The sequence below is a fragment of the Pyrgilauda ruficollis genome, unplaced genomic scaffold, assembly GCF_017590135.1.
Source record: "Pyrgilauda ruficollis isolate IOZ18807 unplaced genomic scaffold, ASM1759013v1 scaffold75, whole genome shotgun sequence".
Classification (NCBI taxonomy): Eukaryota; Metazoa; Chordata; class Aves; order Passeriformes; family Passeridae; genus Pyrgilauda; species Pyrgilauda ruficollis.
Genome location: NW_024529377.1, coordinates 1,129,745 through 1,143,956, shown reverse-complemented (window position 1 = coordinate 1,143,956; position 14,212 = coordinate 1,129,745). Strand labels below are relative to the sequence as shown.

Sequence of the window (14,212 nt, the reverse complement as noted above, 5' to 3'; positions counted from 1 at the left end):
CATGCTGGAATGGGCTTTCCCTCACAGAGGGAGAAGTTACTGTAAGATGTGTTTGCTTCTGGTGAGGAATGTAAATTCAGTTACAGAGGGCTCTTCCATGTCAAGATTAGTTTACTTGCATGAGTCTTCAGTGTCTGTCACTTACATATAAAATAGAAAAGTCTGTAAACTACTTACGTCAACTAGTGTTTTCCATGTGCTTTGCCTTCTACTTTAGCAAATTCCCAAGGATATCTCATGTAGGTTGTTCATAAAACCTGACACAAAAATATATATTATTTGTAGTTTCCCTCTTCCTCCTCAGAACCCGTGAAATGCCATAATCCAGGAAATCCAGAGCATGGCCATTTACATGGGAATACTTACAGTGTTGGCAGTCAAGTAACATTTTCCTGTGAAGAAGGGTTCCAGCTGACAGGAGCAATGAAACTTACTTGCATGGAGTCCGGAGAGTGGAGCCACCCAACACCCCATTGTGAAGGTTGGCTCCTAGGGGCAATGCATGCTGAAATGTGACTTTCACATTAGACAGATGGGAGGGGCAGAGCAATAGTGAAGAGCCTTCAGAGACCATGGCAGCTTATGAAACCCTGTCCTAGCAGATCTGGATGTCAGTGTTGAAGTCTTTGTTTCTTTAAGACATAAGCACAGTTGTCACGTCTGTAGTGGTTCTCTCTTGCGCAGATTCTCCAGTGCGTCAGAGGTATAGACTCAGCCTAATGCAAGCATTAGAAGTGTTCTTCTAATTCTAATTCTTCTCCACCCAGCCTTCCATTTTCAGGCAATTAATCACTTAAAGACCATTAACTGTCTCAGTGGATTAAAGGCAACCAGAAAGGACAGGCTGATGCATGTACATAGCCATGGTATAATAGCAGAAATTGTTTCTTTAGAAAACCAGAACAAATGAGATGAAGCAACAGGTAAAGTGAAGAGTTGACAAAGACTGTCTAAGCAAAAAAACAATTACTTTGTCTGTGTAGAGAGGTAGATACGGAGCCCTCTTGATAGCCAAGCATGTGGTTTGTAAAGCAGTTATAGCTACCTACTTCCAATTAGTTCAGTTTCTCAGTAAGATGAATTCAGATAAAGAGTCCTAAATGTCATTTACAGATTAGTCAAGAACTCATTGTTATCTAGAGCTTTATACTTCTTCAAATCTTTTCAGAGAAAACAAAGCAAATCCTAATTTTCTGTTCATTTTTGTTTGTGTTATATCAACCTCTCTTGTATTCCTGTCTTTTTAAAGCTATATCCTGTGGTGCTCCAGTTATTCCAGAGAACAGTGCCATTTTTGGCTCAAATTTTACATACCATAATAAGGTGGTGTACAGGTAGGAATTCAGTATGTTTGAAGTGCTGTATTAATAACTATTAATAACTAGATTGACTATCTGGCAGCAAATAACAGTATGGCTGAATTGAGAGATTGGTTGAAATGAAGGAGAGGAGCAAGATGTGATTAAAATAATGGAAAGACATTTGGTTATAGAGTGGCTGTTCAGTAGCAGAGCTGAATGTTTACTCCAGTACTACTTCTCTATTTCCTGAAAAGAAAGATGGTTTATGCAGGTGTGGATGATGAGAAAAAAGGGATGGCTGATTATGTTGTGCATGAAATGCTGTGTTTGATAGCGCTTCTTTTCTTCTAATGCAGATGCAATGATGGATACAACTTGGTGGGTGAAAAGGAAATTCTGTGCCTTGCTAGTGGCATTTGGAATCATGGTCCTCCCTCCTGTGAAATGGTGATGTGCCCTAGCCCACAGGATATCAGCAATGGAAAATATACACTCAGTGGCACAGCCTACCTTTCCTCTGTATCATACACCTGTGACAGTGGATACAGGTAAATGCATGAACATGCCTGACCCAAATGCAGGTGGCATGCTTGTTAGAAGGTCTGACTTACATCTGAAAGAAAAAAAGCTGGGATCATCGCTCAGAGTCATAAAATAATAAAACAGAATTGGAAAAGCCTTCTTTATACCTTGAGTGTACTTTCTGTATTTCATCCTGAACTGGAGTAGTTCAGAAAAGTCACTCGAAATTTGCTATATGTATATGTAATGCTTTCATTTTACCATCAAACTTATAAAAGTATTTTGAATATTCAGAAATACAGTTTTCATGATTTCTGAAAGCTCTCATTTGTCTTTAAAGATCATTATACCTTTACAACTGTAGTTCATATTATTTTTGCTTTTACTTTATAGCACCTTTTGTGAAGGAACTTTCTGGAAGTTACTAATTTACTCCTTTAACTCTTTGTACTAGTAATTTATTCTAAGGTTTCATTCTGTTTTACATTTGTAAGCAATTACACTGCAAACACATTTTTATCTAGCTGCAATTAAAAATTAACACCTTAATGCTATATCCAAGGATGTGGCTGTACATGCAGGTTCCTGCCTCCCCTCATATCTGCTTGCACTTCTAGCAGATATACTCTGACATAAGCGGTCCCATATGGACCTGTTTAGGGATGGGTTTTTTTCTACATTTTCCTGCTGCAATCATTTCCTTATCTAGATGCAGGCAGGTAGGTGAAGTGTGTTCATTTGGTGAACGTTTTATTTATGTTAGTACAAATGGATAACTCAGCTCAGTGTAGTGTTAAGTCATAGATTTGCATTGTGGATTTATCTGTACCCCACTAAACCAGGCAGCGCAATGAGATTTTTGACTGTGGACTTTGGACATATAGGCAGCAAATACCACATCAATTTTGATTCTTTGTCTTTACCTGTCTACCATAGCTTGGTGAGAGAGGTCCTTTCTCCTGTGGTTACCACTCCAGAGGAAGCCCTCTCAAACATCTTATGCAGTATTTCTGGACCCAGTCTCTTCCTTCAAGCACCTTTTAGGTGTTTTTAGTCTTAAATGTATTGCCACAGCTAGGCAAAGCCCTGCTTCCCTGACAAGGGTCCATGCCAAATTTGTAAAAGCATTTCAGGTCAGTGTTCTTTACCATTAACTTATTTCAGTCAGCTAAACATGGGGGTCTAATACCATTTGACACCAAATTGTAGGGAATCAGACACTCCCATGAAGGGCTCTCAGATATGATGTGGGCTCTGCAGGGAACCACAGACAGCTGACTTAGCAGCTGGAGACAAGGGGTTTCACCCAGGGCATCTCAGAGAAGTGTTTCACACTCTGTTCAGATATCCAAGTCACACCATTTGAAACAATCCTGTTTCCTCAGATAAGGAAACCAAAAAATATCATCGACTTTAAGTGTGTGTGGCCATTCACTCAAGCAATATCCTTTATCTCCTGAAGGAACTGAATGCCTTTTTGTGAACAAACTTGAACTAGAGCATTTCCTTCAGTGTCCTGGGTGAAGATAGTGTTTTAAGTCCTTAAGTGAATCAGGTCTCAGGCAGAGGCCTAGTTGCAAGTCTCAAGACTGGCATGTTGTTGATGACATACAAATAAATTTTTAAGGTTAAAGAAGTATTTCTTTCTTTTGTGCTCAAAGATGGGGAAAGCTACAGCAGAAATTGTGTGTGTCTGCACAGACTTGAGGCTTCACAAGAAATCCAGCAGTTTGCTCTTCAAGGTGATGTGAAGACCAGCTTTTTTAATAGCATCAGAGTGTTTTTCCATGAGCAAAGTGTGAGATTATGACCTCTCCTGAAGTCAGTGAGAAAGACTCCTTAGTTTCACTGGGGCCAGAAAGCAAAGCAGCTCTTTCACTCTCCATCCCTCACCCAGAACGAAATGGCAGCCTTAACAATGATCTTTGTGTCTCAGCCTTCAGGGACCTTCTGTACTTGTCTGTGCATCTTCAGGGAACTGGAACAGCACCCCACCGACGTGCAACGTTGTGTCTTGCGGACCCCCTCCTGCCATCAAAGATGCAGTCATCAAAGGAGATAACTTCACTTTTGGAAACACTGTCTCTTACACGTGTAAGGAAGGGTATGTAGATTACCACTACTGGATTAATGTTCAGGTTGAGTAAAACTGGTGCACTCCTTCACAAGTCCTTTATAACTCCACTCTAATTCATGTTTACTACTTCTGTCTTAACTTTTTGGAAGTTAAATGCAATGGAGATTTTTTTGTGGGCTGTCAGGTTAGTATGAGACAGAGACATCTCTTAAAGTAATTTCAGGGGAACTGAATAGACTCAGGAAGAGAAGAATAGAGAGGAATCAGGGAGGAAGGTAGCACAATTCAATCGGAAACCTTTTCCTTGTAGTTAGTACAGAACCAGTACTTCTGTGTTAAATTCAAGGCTCTGATCATAGCAAATTCTTTATGTCTCATCAGGCTGTAAGAATGCTTTTGATGCAGTTTAACAACTGTCTGTTGTGGTGTTCTAAATTCTATTTCCTTAAAATAAAGACTCTTTGTTTATTGAAGTGCATTATTTTAAATTTATTTTTATCTACTCTATGTAGAGAAATTTTCATCATAGAGGGGGCTCAGTTTTGATGACATCAAGCATGAAAGTATAATGCTGGACTCTGATCCTGCAAGAACCTTTGCACACAATAATCTTTACAGCCTGTAAGCAGTTCCATAAAATTTCTTGGAACTGTTCTGTCTAAAAGGCAGAGCAAGTAAGCAGAGCTTTTGCCATTTTAGGTCTAAAGTGACTGGAAGATTTTCTGCTTTTTCTTGGTGTAAAAAGGTAAATTGACGAGCCAGCATTTTTCTTATAAATTGTCTCTGCAATGTTATTTGAAACATAATTGAAGCAAAGCATTCTTATGATGTTTTCTAGACTGCATTATGATTTTAAAAGCTGCTTCTCTTTCCTGTGCAAGCATTTTAAATGGGGTAGGATAGCAGCATTTATAGACTGTCACAGCTGTCTGCCTGTGACAGTGGATCATTTTAAACATTGGTACATAAATAAGTTCTTTTTCTGGGGTTCAGTCATGAGGCCTTGAAAACAAATCCTGCAAACAAGACAAAACAGTTCCACAGAGTTTGCTTTAAAATCTGAACAGGCTGCAGTTGGAAAGTCAGTGGAGACTTCGCAGTAGTTATTGTTTCTTTAGTCTTTGTGAGAGCACACTACAGAGAAAAAAAATGAAGAAAACAGTCAGAGGTACTGTGAGTACACTACCGCCTGTTGCATATTTAAGCAGCAGGGGTTTAAATGGGATGATGAGCTGCGTGGATTAATGCCTGCATGGATTAGTCCCTGCATCCCAAAGAGACTGGAGAACTACGGCTACACTGACAGTATTAAGGTGGTAGAATTTTATTATAAATCATTTCATTGTGTTTTTTCCAGTCAGCATTAGGTTTTTTTATTGGATTTCTGGTATTTTTTTAACAGTGAGTTTTAGGGCGAAGTTATTTCTAAATTGCTATATGTGTTATTGGTAATAGTACCTCTGGGTAACTCACTAAGAGGTTTCATTTTGCTTGCAAGTGTGAAAATAGATTGAGAGGGCTAATACAGAAACCCAAAAGGCCTTTCTAGGCTTTTCATCTCTTTCTTTTCCAGTCAGTTTTGCTAAACAGAAATAGTTTATGAATGGGATCATTTCCTTGAGGATTACACAGACCATCACAGCACAATACTAGGTTTATAGTAGTAGTTTGAGCCAAATTGGAAGTTCAGAAATGGTCATTGGGTAGATAGATGAGAGAGAGGTAATATGCACAATGTATGTTATGATATCCACCTTTGTGATAGCTCACCCATAGACACGTAGGCATCAGGATTTTTCTTTTGAAGTTGATCATAGCTTTTCTAAAGGATCCTATTCTTCTGGGGTTCTAGCAAACAAGCTCATACAGCATGGGCTTCAGGAAACCCTAGGTAGAGTTTGACAGTGCATGTATTTTTGACTTCCTATGTGGTTTCCTTATCCACAGTTACACATTAGTTGGCCCTGAAACCATAGAGTGCTTAGCCAGCGGCAAGTGGAGTGTGAGCCACCAGCAGTGCCTGGCAGTATCCTGTGATGAACCACCCCATGTGGAAAATGCATCACCTGAGAGTGGCCACCGCCTCTTTGGTGATATAGCTTATTACTTCTGCTTGGATGGTTACAGCCTGGCTGATAACTCTCAGCTGCTTTGCAATGCAGAAGGGACGTGGGTGCCTCCAGAGGGCAGGGACATGCCCCACTGCATAGCTGATTTCTGTGAAAAGCCATCCACCGTCTCATACAGCATCCTGGAGTCCATTAGTAAAGCCAAGTTTGCAGCTGGCTCCGTCGTGAGCTTCAAGTGCATGGAAGGCTTTGTTCTGAACACTTCGGCCAAGATCGAATGCCTCCGAGGGGGCCAGTGGAATCCTTCTCCTCTGAGCATCCAGTGCATCCCTGTTCGCTGCGGAGAGCCTCCCCACATTAGCAATGGCTATGCCAGTGGGTCCAACTACAGCTTTGGAGCAGTGGTGGCTTACAGCTGCAACAAGGGGTTCTACATCAAGGGAGAGAAGAAGCGGACCTGTGAGGCCACTGGCAACTGGAGTGGCAGTTTGCCCACATGCCACCCAGTGTCCTGTGGAGAACCACCACAGCTTGAGAATGGCTTTATTAAGGTACAGAATGAGTTTTCTCGTCTGCATGGTACCATGGCAAACTGCATATATTTTCACAACTGTTGCTGTTCGGGTTTTTTTCCTTCTGTTTTACTACTCTGTTAAAACTGAGGAAGTACATGATTGGATAGAATACGGAAAGAGAAAAGCGGGTGGATTTGAAGCAGAATCATATCTGAAAAGCATGAATATTTCCATGGGATTTCCTATCATAAAGTGGGTTATCACTTAGGAGACTCAAGAAGGAGACTTAGGAGACTCAAGATGCCATATTCAACTGATTTCCTTAATGTCTTATTCTTCATTTGTTTGTTTCTTGGGTAGCTTTGAAGTGCCTTCTTATGTTTGAAGTACTGGTACCAGTTCACAAGCCTTGCTCTTTTCACTGGTATGAAAAAATAATATGATATGCAATAGATAAATCACCTTGGGATAATTTTTCTTCTTTTGATGCAAGCACATTTCTTTACTGAAGTCAGAACTTCCCTTTCCTTATCAAATTAAATTGCAACAATATTGCACATTTGGTGCACAAGAACAACATTGTGGTAAGGAAGATCAAAACCACTATTATAAAGATTTAACATTGAATTTTTGAAGCATTTTTCTTCTGAGCATCCCTCTTCCTTCCTTAAATCCAGGGATTTAAGATAGCAGGATACCAGATACCAGAGATACTAGATACCAGAGAATCTGCATTTGCTAAATTTGGAGGGTGGAGGTTGACATTCCAGTTCCTACATGGGTTTCCAGCAGTACTAGCAACAATTTCTGTTCAGACTCCCACACAGATGCATCTGCTAATTAATGCATATCATTCTGTTTTGTCTTCCTTAGGTAGGATCACTCCTTCATATATGCCTTAAATTTAGAAAAAAAATTTAATATCTTAATCAAAGCCCAAACTGCAACTTTGAGGTGCTTCTCAGCTCCCTGCTCAAGGCCCTGCAGTTGCATATGTGGCATTTATAAATGCCTCCCCGTAGCAGTAGATTTGAGGCTCCAACCTTAGATACACATAGAAGTTAAAGAATTGTGACAATAGGACGTTTGATGGCAGCTTCCCCTGATCCATCTCTTCCATCTTCCTTTCCACGCCTATTTTGGTCTCATGGGTCAGGAAGAGAGAAAGCAGAGGAATTATTTTCTAGCTTTTTTTAAGGCTTGAATTTTCTGTTTTCTTTTGAAAGTGGCCTCAGATTTCCTGAAAACAAAGTGCATTATTTGAGGCAAGATATTTTGTGCCAGTTACTTGCCCTCATTCCTTCTGAGACAGCATTTACTGCTGTCAGGGATTCAGCTAGAAGCTAGACCAGGAGAATGCAAGAAATTAAATCAGTCTCCTATTGCCCAAATCATGCCTCTTCATTTTGGACATGTCTGTCTTAACTGTTTTCTAGGACACCACTGGACACTTCTTTGAAAATCAGGCAAATTATCAGTGCGACTCTGGTTACCAGATGGTTGGGAGCCCAGTGTTTATCTGCCAAGCAAATCGGCAATGGTACAGTGAATCACCCCCTTACTGTGCTCCCCTCAGCTGTGGAAAACCACCATCCATCCAGCATGGCTACTCCAAGGGAGAAACTTTTGATATGGGCTCCAAAGTTGAGTTCTTCTGTGATGAAGGCTATGAGCTGATTGGAGATGTTTCATGGACGTGTCAAAAGTCTGGGAAATGGAGCAAAAAACAAAGTCCCAAATGTGTGCCAACAAAATGTCCAGAACCACCCCTGGCAGAAAATCAGCTGGTCTTGAGAGAAATGTCTCACCAAGTCGGTGTTGTACAGTTCTCCTGCAAGGAGGGTTATGTTTTGCATGGCTCCTCTGTACTGAAATGCTTGCCTTCCCAGCAGTGGAATGATTCCTTTCCCTTCTGCAAGGTTGTACAATGTTCTGCACCTCCCTATATTCCCTTTGGGGACCCCTTGACTTCGTCCCTTCATTTTGGCAGCACTGTGAAATACATCTGTGTGGATGGGTTTTTGCTGAAGGGTGAGTCCACCATCAGATGCCAGGCTGATGGCTCATGGAGCTTGCCTTTGCCAGAATGTATTCCCGTAGAGTGTCCTCAACCAGAAGAAATTCAGAATGGCATAGTTGATGTGCAGGGTCTCACCTTCCTTAGCACAGCCCTCTACACATGTAAACCAGGTTTTGAACTGCTAGGGAACACAACTGTCCTCTGTGGAGAAGACGGACAGTGGCTTGGAGGAAAGCCACTTTGCAAACCTATTCAATGCCCAAGGCCTAAGAAGATTCTCAATGGCAAATACTCATTCACAAATTTCCATTATGGGCAGACAGTTAGGTATTTCTGTGACAGAGGTTTTCAGCTCCAAGGGGAGGAAACACTGAGATGCCTAGAAACAGGAGAGTGGAGTACAGAGGTTCCCTCTTGCAAGGCCATAAATTGCCAGCCCCCTCAACCCATTGAGAATGGCTTTGTGGAGGGTGCAGATTATAGCTATGGGGCCATGGTGATTTACAGCTGTGTGCCAGGCTTCCAGCTGTCAGGCCTTGCCATGCAGACCTGTGAAGAATTGGGGTGGTCTAGCTCTACGCCAACCTGCCTTCCAACAGACTGTGGCCTGCCTCCTCACATTGACTTTGGAGAGTACGTGCAGCTGAGACAGGGGGAAAGGCGTTCTGACCAGGAGTTTGTTACAGAGAGCCCCTCCCTTTCACATATGTTGCTGGCTGACAACACGAAGGACTTCAAAAGTTCCTTGAAGGAGGACAGTGCAATGCAGCTCACCACTTTCTTATTTGGAACTATCATTTTATACACATGTTACTCTGGCTACGAGCTGCTGGGAAACCCTGTTCTAGCTTGCCAAGAAGATGGGGCTTGGAACGGCACTGCCCCTGCCTGTGTTTCTATAGAGTGCACCTTGCCGTCTGCCCCGGAGAACGGATTTTTGCACGTCACAGAGAACAGGCTTGGCAGTGCAGTGAGGTACACCTGCAGGCCAGGATTCACACTGGTTGGCTCTGACACACGGCTGTGTTTGCCAAGTCGGGAGTGGAGTCACACTGCTCCTTACTGCAAAGCAATAACGTGCAATTCACCCACCCATCCTTTGAACGGGAAGATAAAAGGGGAAAACTACACGTATGGGAGTGTTGTCTACTATGAGTGTGACCCTGGTTACCAGTTAAATGGCCCTGCAGAGAGGAGATGCCAAGAGAGCCAGAAATGGGATGGCAGTGAACCAATCTGCATTCCTGTTTCCTGCAGCCCACCACCAGTTCTGGAGAATGGTCAGGTAACTGGAGAGGACTACACGTTCCAGAGACATACAGAGTATAGCTGCAACGAAGGTTTCCTGTTAGATGGGGATGAGAGTAGAGTCTGCCTTGCAAATGGAAGCTGGAGTGGAATCACTCCAGTTTGCAAAGCTGTTACCTGCTCTGTGCCGCTGCCTCTTCCCAATGGGAGAACTACTGGCTCAGATTTCAGCTTTAATAAAGAAGTGCACTATCACTGCAATGATGGTTATAGCCTGCAAGGAGCATCTACGCTTACCTGTCAGAGCAACGGTACCTGGGACTCAGAACCACCACGGTGTGAACCAGTCATTTGTGGACCCCCTGAAGACATCTCCCACGGCTTTCTGAATGGCTCAGCCTTTACTTTTGGGGAATTTGTCCACTATACGTGTTTCCCTGGTTATGAGCTGCATGGCAATCCCTTACGGCAATGCCTGTCCAATGGCTCCTGGAGTGGGAGCCTTCCATCTTGCCTACCCTGTCTGTGTCCTACACCACAGATTCAAAATGGAGTTGTTCTTGGTACAGATTTCAGCTGTGGGATAAGTGTCCAGTTTCAATGCTTGGAGGGCTTCAAACTGCTGGGACCTCCTGAAGTCACCTGTGAGGCAGCTGGCAAATGGAGTTCCGGGTTTCCTCGCTGCGGACAGATTTCCTGTGGTGCTCCACCCATCATCCCCAACACATTCATCAATGGCAGCAGCTCTGAAGATGAGAACACAATCATCTATACCTGCTTGACAGGTTTTGTCATGAAGGGGGGTCCAGAACTGACTTGTGTGGAGACAGGTGTGTGGAAGAAGCCATACCCAAGCTGTGAGCTCTTAAGCTGTGGCCCACCACCATCTATCCCAAATGCAGAGGTTCTTGGGAACACTTACACCTATGGAAGTAAGGTCCAGTACAGGTAAGGATGATGCTGCTATTCTGTTTTCATTAAAATTGTCTGAAGGAATGAAGATGGAAGGTTTATGTACCCTCAGTGCAAGTTTCTACATACTCAGATTGACAAAGCCCACATTGCCCTGCACTTTATAAAATATTATTTGGACCACTCAGGAAAACTCCAGAAAGGCATTTCAACCCATCAGTGGTCTGATGCCTCCACTGACTTTAATTTCCCATTTCCATTTGCTTTCTTATTCTCCTCCACTGAAGCACTACATATAGGTTTTTTTAGCAGGTGACAGCAATAGTCAGCAGGGTGTGCAGCTTCTCTCCTCTTGGCATTGCATTTATGGTTTCCTTCTGCTTCAGGTGTCTCTTGTAATACAAAAGGCTTGTTGTCCCTCTTTTCCCATTGTCTGCACTGCAGCACTGTGCTGTCTGGAGCACTGGAGCAAGTTACTCCTTTCTCAGATATGAGAAACTGAGGTTTTTTGTTAATTTCCTGAAGTGTATACACTGCAGATATCTTTCTCCAAGATGAAGAAAGCCTTGGTCAAAGGAGGGATGTATTTTTTATATTAAAAGCAAGTAATGGTATGGGACAGAGCTGGGACAGAGATGGCAGGTGGGTGAATTGAGCAGTATCAGTCATTCCCATGCAACTTTAACAAGGTGCAGTACTTTTGCTGCCCACTAGTAAACCCACCAGTGCAAGCCGGTTGAGTTTTCTTGGTAAAGCACCATTGAGTCAGCCTTGAGTGTCTAAGCAAATGGTGTGGTCAGGCTAAGACTTGGTTTGTTCTTGGAAGAAAGTGAGATCATTAGAATTGCTTGGTGCTCTCACACTCTCTTCACCTCGCCAAAGGCCCTCTTAGCAAAGAGATGGGCAGTGTAGAAACTGCACTAAAACTTTCAGTACCCTCTGAGTACTAAAGCCACCAACTCATTTTCCATTGTGATGCTACAGCAGCATGAAACAACTGGAAATGAACCCTGAAGTCTCCAGGTCTTGCAACAGAATTAATTCAGTCCAGACATACTTCTTACAGGCTTACCTTGAAATAATAGAAAAATCTCAAGATGTACTTATTAACAACTAATGCTGAAAAATTACTGTCCTGACTTTTTAATTTATGGGTCATTCCTAGCTGTGTCTCTGTGGTCAGGTCTTCATGCTGTGTTGCAGATGTCTGGAAGGCTACACAATGGCGACAGAAGTGGATATATGCACTTGCCAGGAAGATGGACAATGGTCCCCTCAAAGTATTTCCTGTTGCCCCAGAAAGTGTCCCCTTCCAGGAAATATCACTAATGTAATCGTACTTGGGAACAACTTCACTGTGAACACAAGCATCACTTTGTCATGTGTAGAAGGCTACACTCTGGTGGGAGCAAGCACATCTACATGCAAGGTATAGTTTTGTTAGCGTGATTTTATTCTTGAATTCAGAAGTCCTTCTTGAATTCAGGAGTCCTTCTCACATCTTCCTTACCTTTTGGCCCTTAACTTGACACAACAAAAAAATTCAAAGCATATTCTGCAAAATATATTATGTTTAGTTGTTTCCCAGTAAGGACAATTATTTGTTTTCTGTGCATGGACTTTGAAAACTAAAAATATTTTATTTCTCCTTCCACCAAAAGCTGAGGCTGTCCTTTAGAAAAGCATTCATTTTATCACGTGCCAGGCATTATATCATGTCTGAGATTTTTAAAAAAATATGTCCAAGATTTCGAATGTATTTTGAGGATTGCATGCAGAGCTTTATCTCCAGAATAACAGGCAGCAGACGTTTTAATCCACTGTACACCTGTAGAAACGTGAATCCTCTGTTAAAGAACAAACATCTTCATCAGTTCCACTGGTAACCTCCTGTCACATTAGCTGTGGACAGCCCCATCTTCAGTTTGTAAATAGACTTTTAAGTCACTAGGTATACTCTCGTATGAGAAAAGCTGAGCATGTGTGGGTTTGCAGAGTAAGTCTTTCTTATGAGATGTTTTCCCCCTCATTTTGCTGTTACAAATATCTGTAGAAGTAGGAGTAGTTGTCCTTGACAAGTGTTTCTTCAGATATCAGTCTTCCCTTAGTAAGTTAGAGAAGCACTTAATCGTGGTGTTAGACATTCAACCAGGAGAGAAATAGGTGTTAGACATTCAACCAGGAGAGAAATACAAAACATGAAATCAGGCAGATGTGGTTTTCATTCTTCTGATGTGTTCCCTGAGCAATTAGGTGACCTTGCACCAGTGAATTTGCTTTTCCAAGCTTTTTTCCCCTGTTTTATTTTTTTGTTCCTTCTGTCTTTTAAATCTCAAGCTAAGTGTTCCTGCCAAAGACACCTCCAGTTTATGTTAACATCTTAAAAATGTTACTTAGATTACCAAATTTTATAAAGGATTGAACCGATAATATTCTATCTGTACACCCACAGCAACTGGATGCTCCTACTATGATTTTTCTTTTTCAATAGATATGATTGCACATATAAAGCAGCGCTCTTACCTTTCTAATTACATTTATTTTTCAGGAAAATGGTGTTTGGGTGCCACCATTTTCTGATGACATCTGCAGTCCTGTGTCGTGTGGAACTCCAGAGTCTCCAGAGCATGGATTTGTGGTTGGCACTAAATACAATTTCAAAGATGTTTCTCTTTATAAATGTGACTCTGGCTATGAATTACAAGTAAGCAAGTTCAAATCTCCCAACACTCTAAACTTTAAGTTCTCATTTGCAGTTCTGAGTGATTGCTGTGGACTGCCTCATTCATTTTGAGGCCATAGAAGCTGGGTGTCTGCTGGTTTTGTTATTGCCTGTAAACAGTTCATGCTATGTTTGGGGCAGCCTTTGAATGGCTTCAGGGTATAGTTGAAGCAAATGTAAGAATCCTGTTCAGAGATATATGTCCAGCAGGTATCTTGCAGTATTTGAGTTTTCTTAACTGAAGTCCTCTGCAAATACAGCATTACACATGCTTATGACCATAAGTCAGGGAAGACTTAATTTCTCATGTACCACTCCCTTAACCTGGTTCCTTAGCCAGAGTTAGGCTGCTTTTTTTTTTTTCCATTTTTTGATTTCCAATCATTATATCGGCGTGCCAAGAGTTGTGCCTTCCACACTTAAAGTTCCTCATAAACTCCACTGCCCTCAGTTCTGTGACATTGCTAGATGGTATTAAAGTGATATATCAAAGGTATTCCATTTTGTTCAATGGCAGCTTTATTCCCTGATGGAGGAGGAATCAAAGTTCTTTCCTGTCCATTGTTTTTATTATGGCTTTTACCCCCACCTGAACTTTGAAACAGCATTGCTTTCCCAGTATCAGGATTCAGGCTAGCAAGTTCGGAGCTGCCTCAGGGGAGTTTTCAAAAGCTGCAGTGAATTCAAAAATGACAGTAGGTTGCTGAGGCACAGCATGATCTCCACTGTTCCCAGGTGATGAGTGAGACACGAGGTGGTGAGATATTTCCTGGACAGAGGCTGGCTCTTAATGCTGGTTTTGTGAGGGCCAAGCAGCGTGCAGGAT

The 14,212-nt window shown here is 42.1% G+C and overlaps 1 protein-coding gene across 2 annotated transcripts in view; it reads left to right on the top strand.

The window, feature by feature from the left end:
- The window catches only part of SVEP1 (sushi, von Willebrand factor type A, EGF and pentraxin domain containing 1), a 118,468-nt gene that overhangs the window by 82,972 nt on the left and 21,284 nt on the right, over positions 1-14,212 (top strand). For both annotated transcript variants that reach the window (XM_041486315.1, XM_041486314.1), the window contains exons 33-40: positions 305-481; positions 1,250-1,334; positions 1,658-1,849; positions 3,760-3,927; positions 5,848-6,520; positions 7,921-10,700; positions 11,868-12,093; positions 13,213-13,368. In XM_041486315.1, the coding sequence (XP_041342249.1) occupies positions 305-481; positions 1,250-1,334; positions 1,658-1,849; positions 3,760-3,927; positions 5,848-6,520; positions 7,921-10,700; positions 11,868-12,093; positions 13,213-13,368 (4,457 nt within the window). The remainder of the gene's footprint in view (positions 1-304; positions 482-1,249; positions 1,335-1,657; positions 1,850-3,759; positions 3,928-5,847; positions 6,521-7,920; positions 10,701-11,867; positions 12,094-13,212; positions 13,369-14,212) is intronic.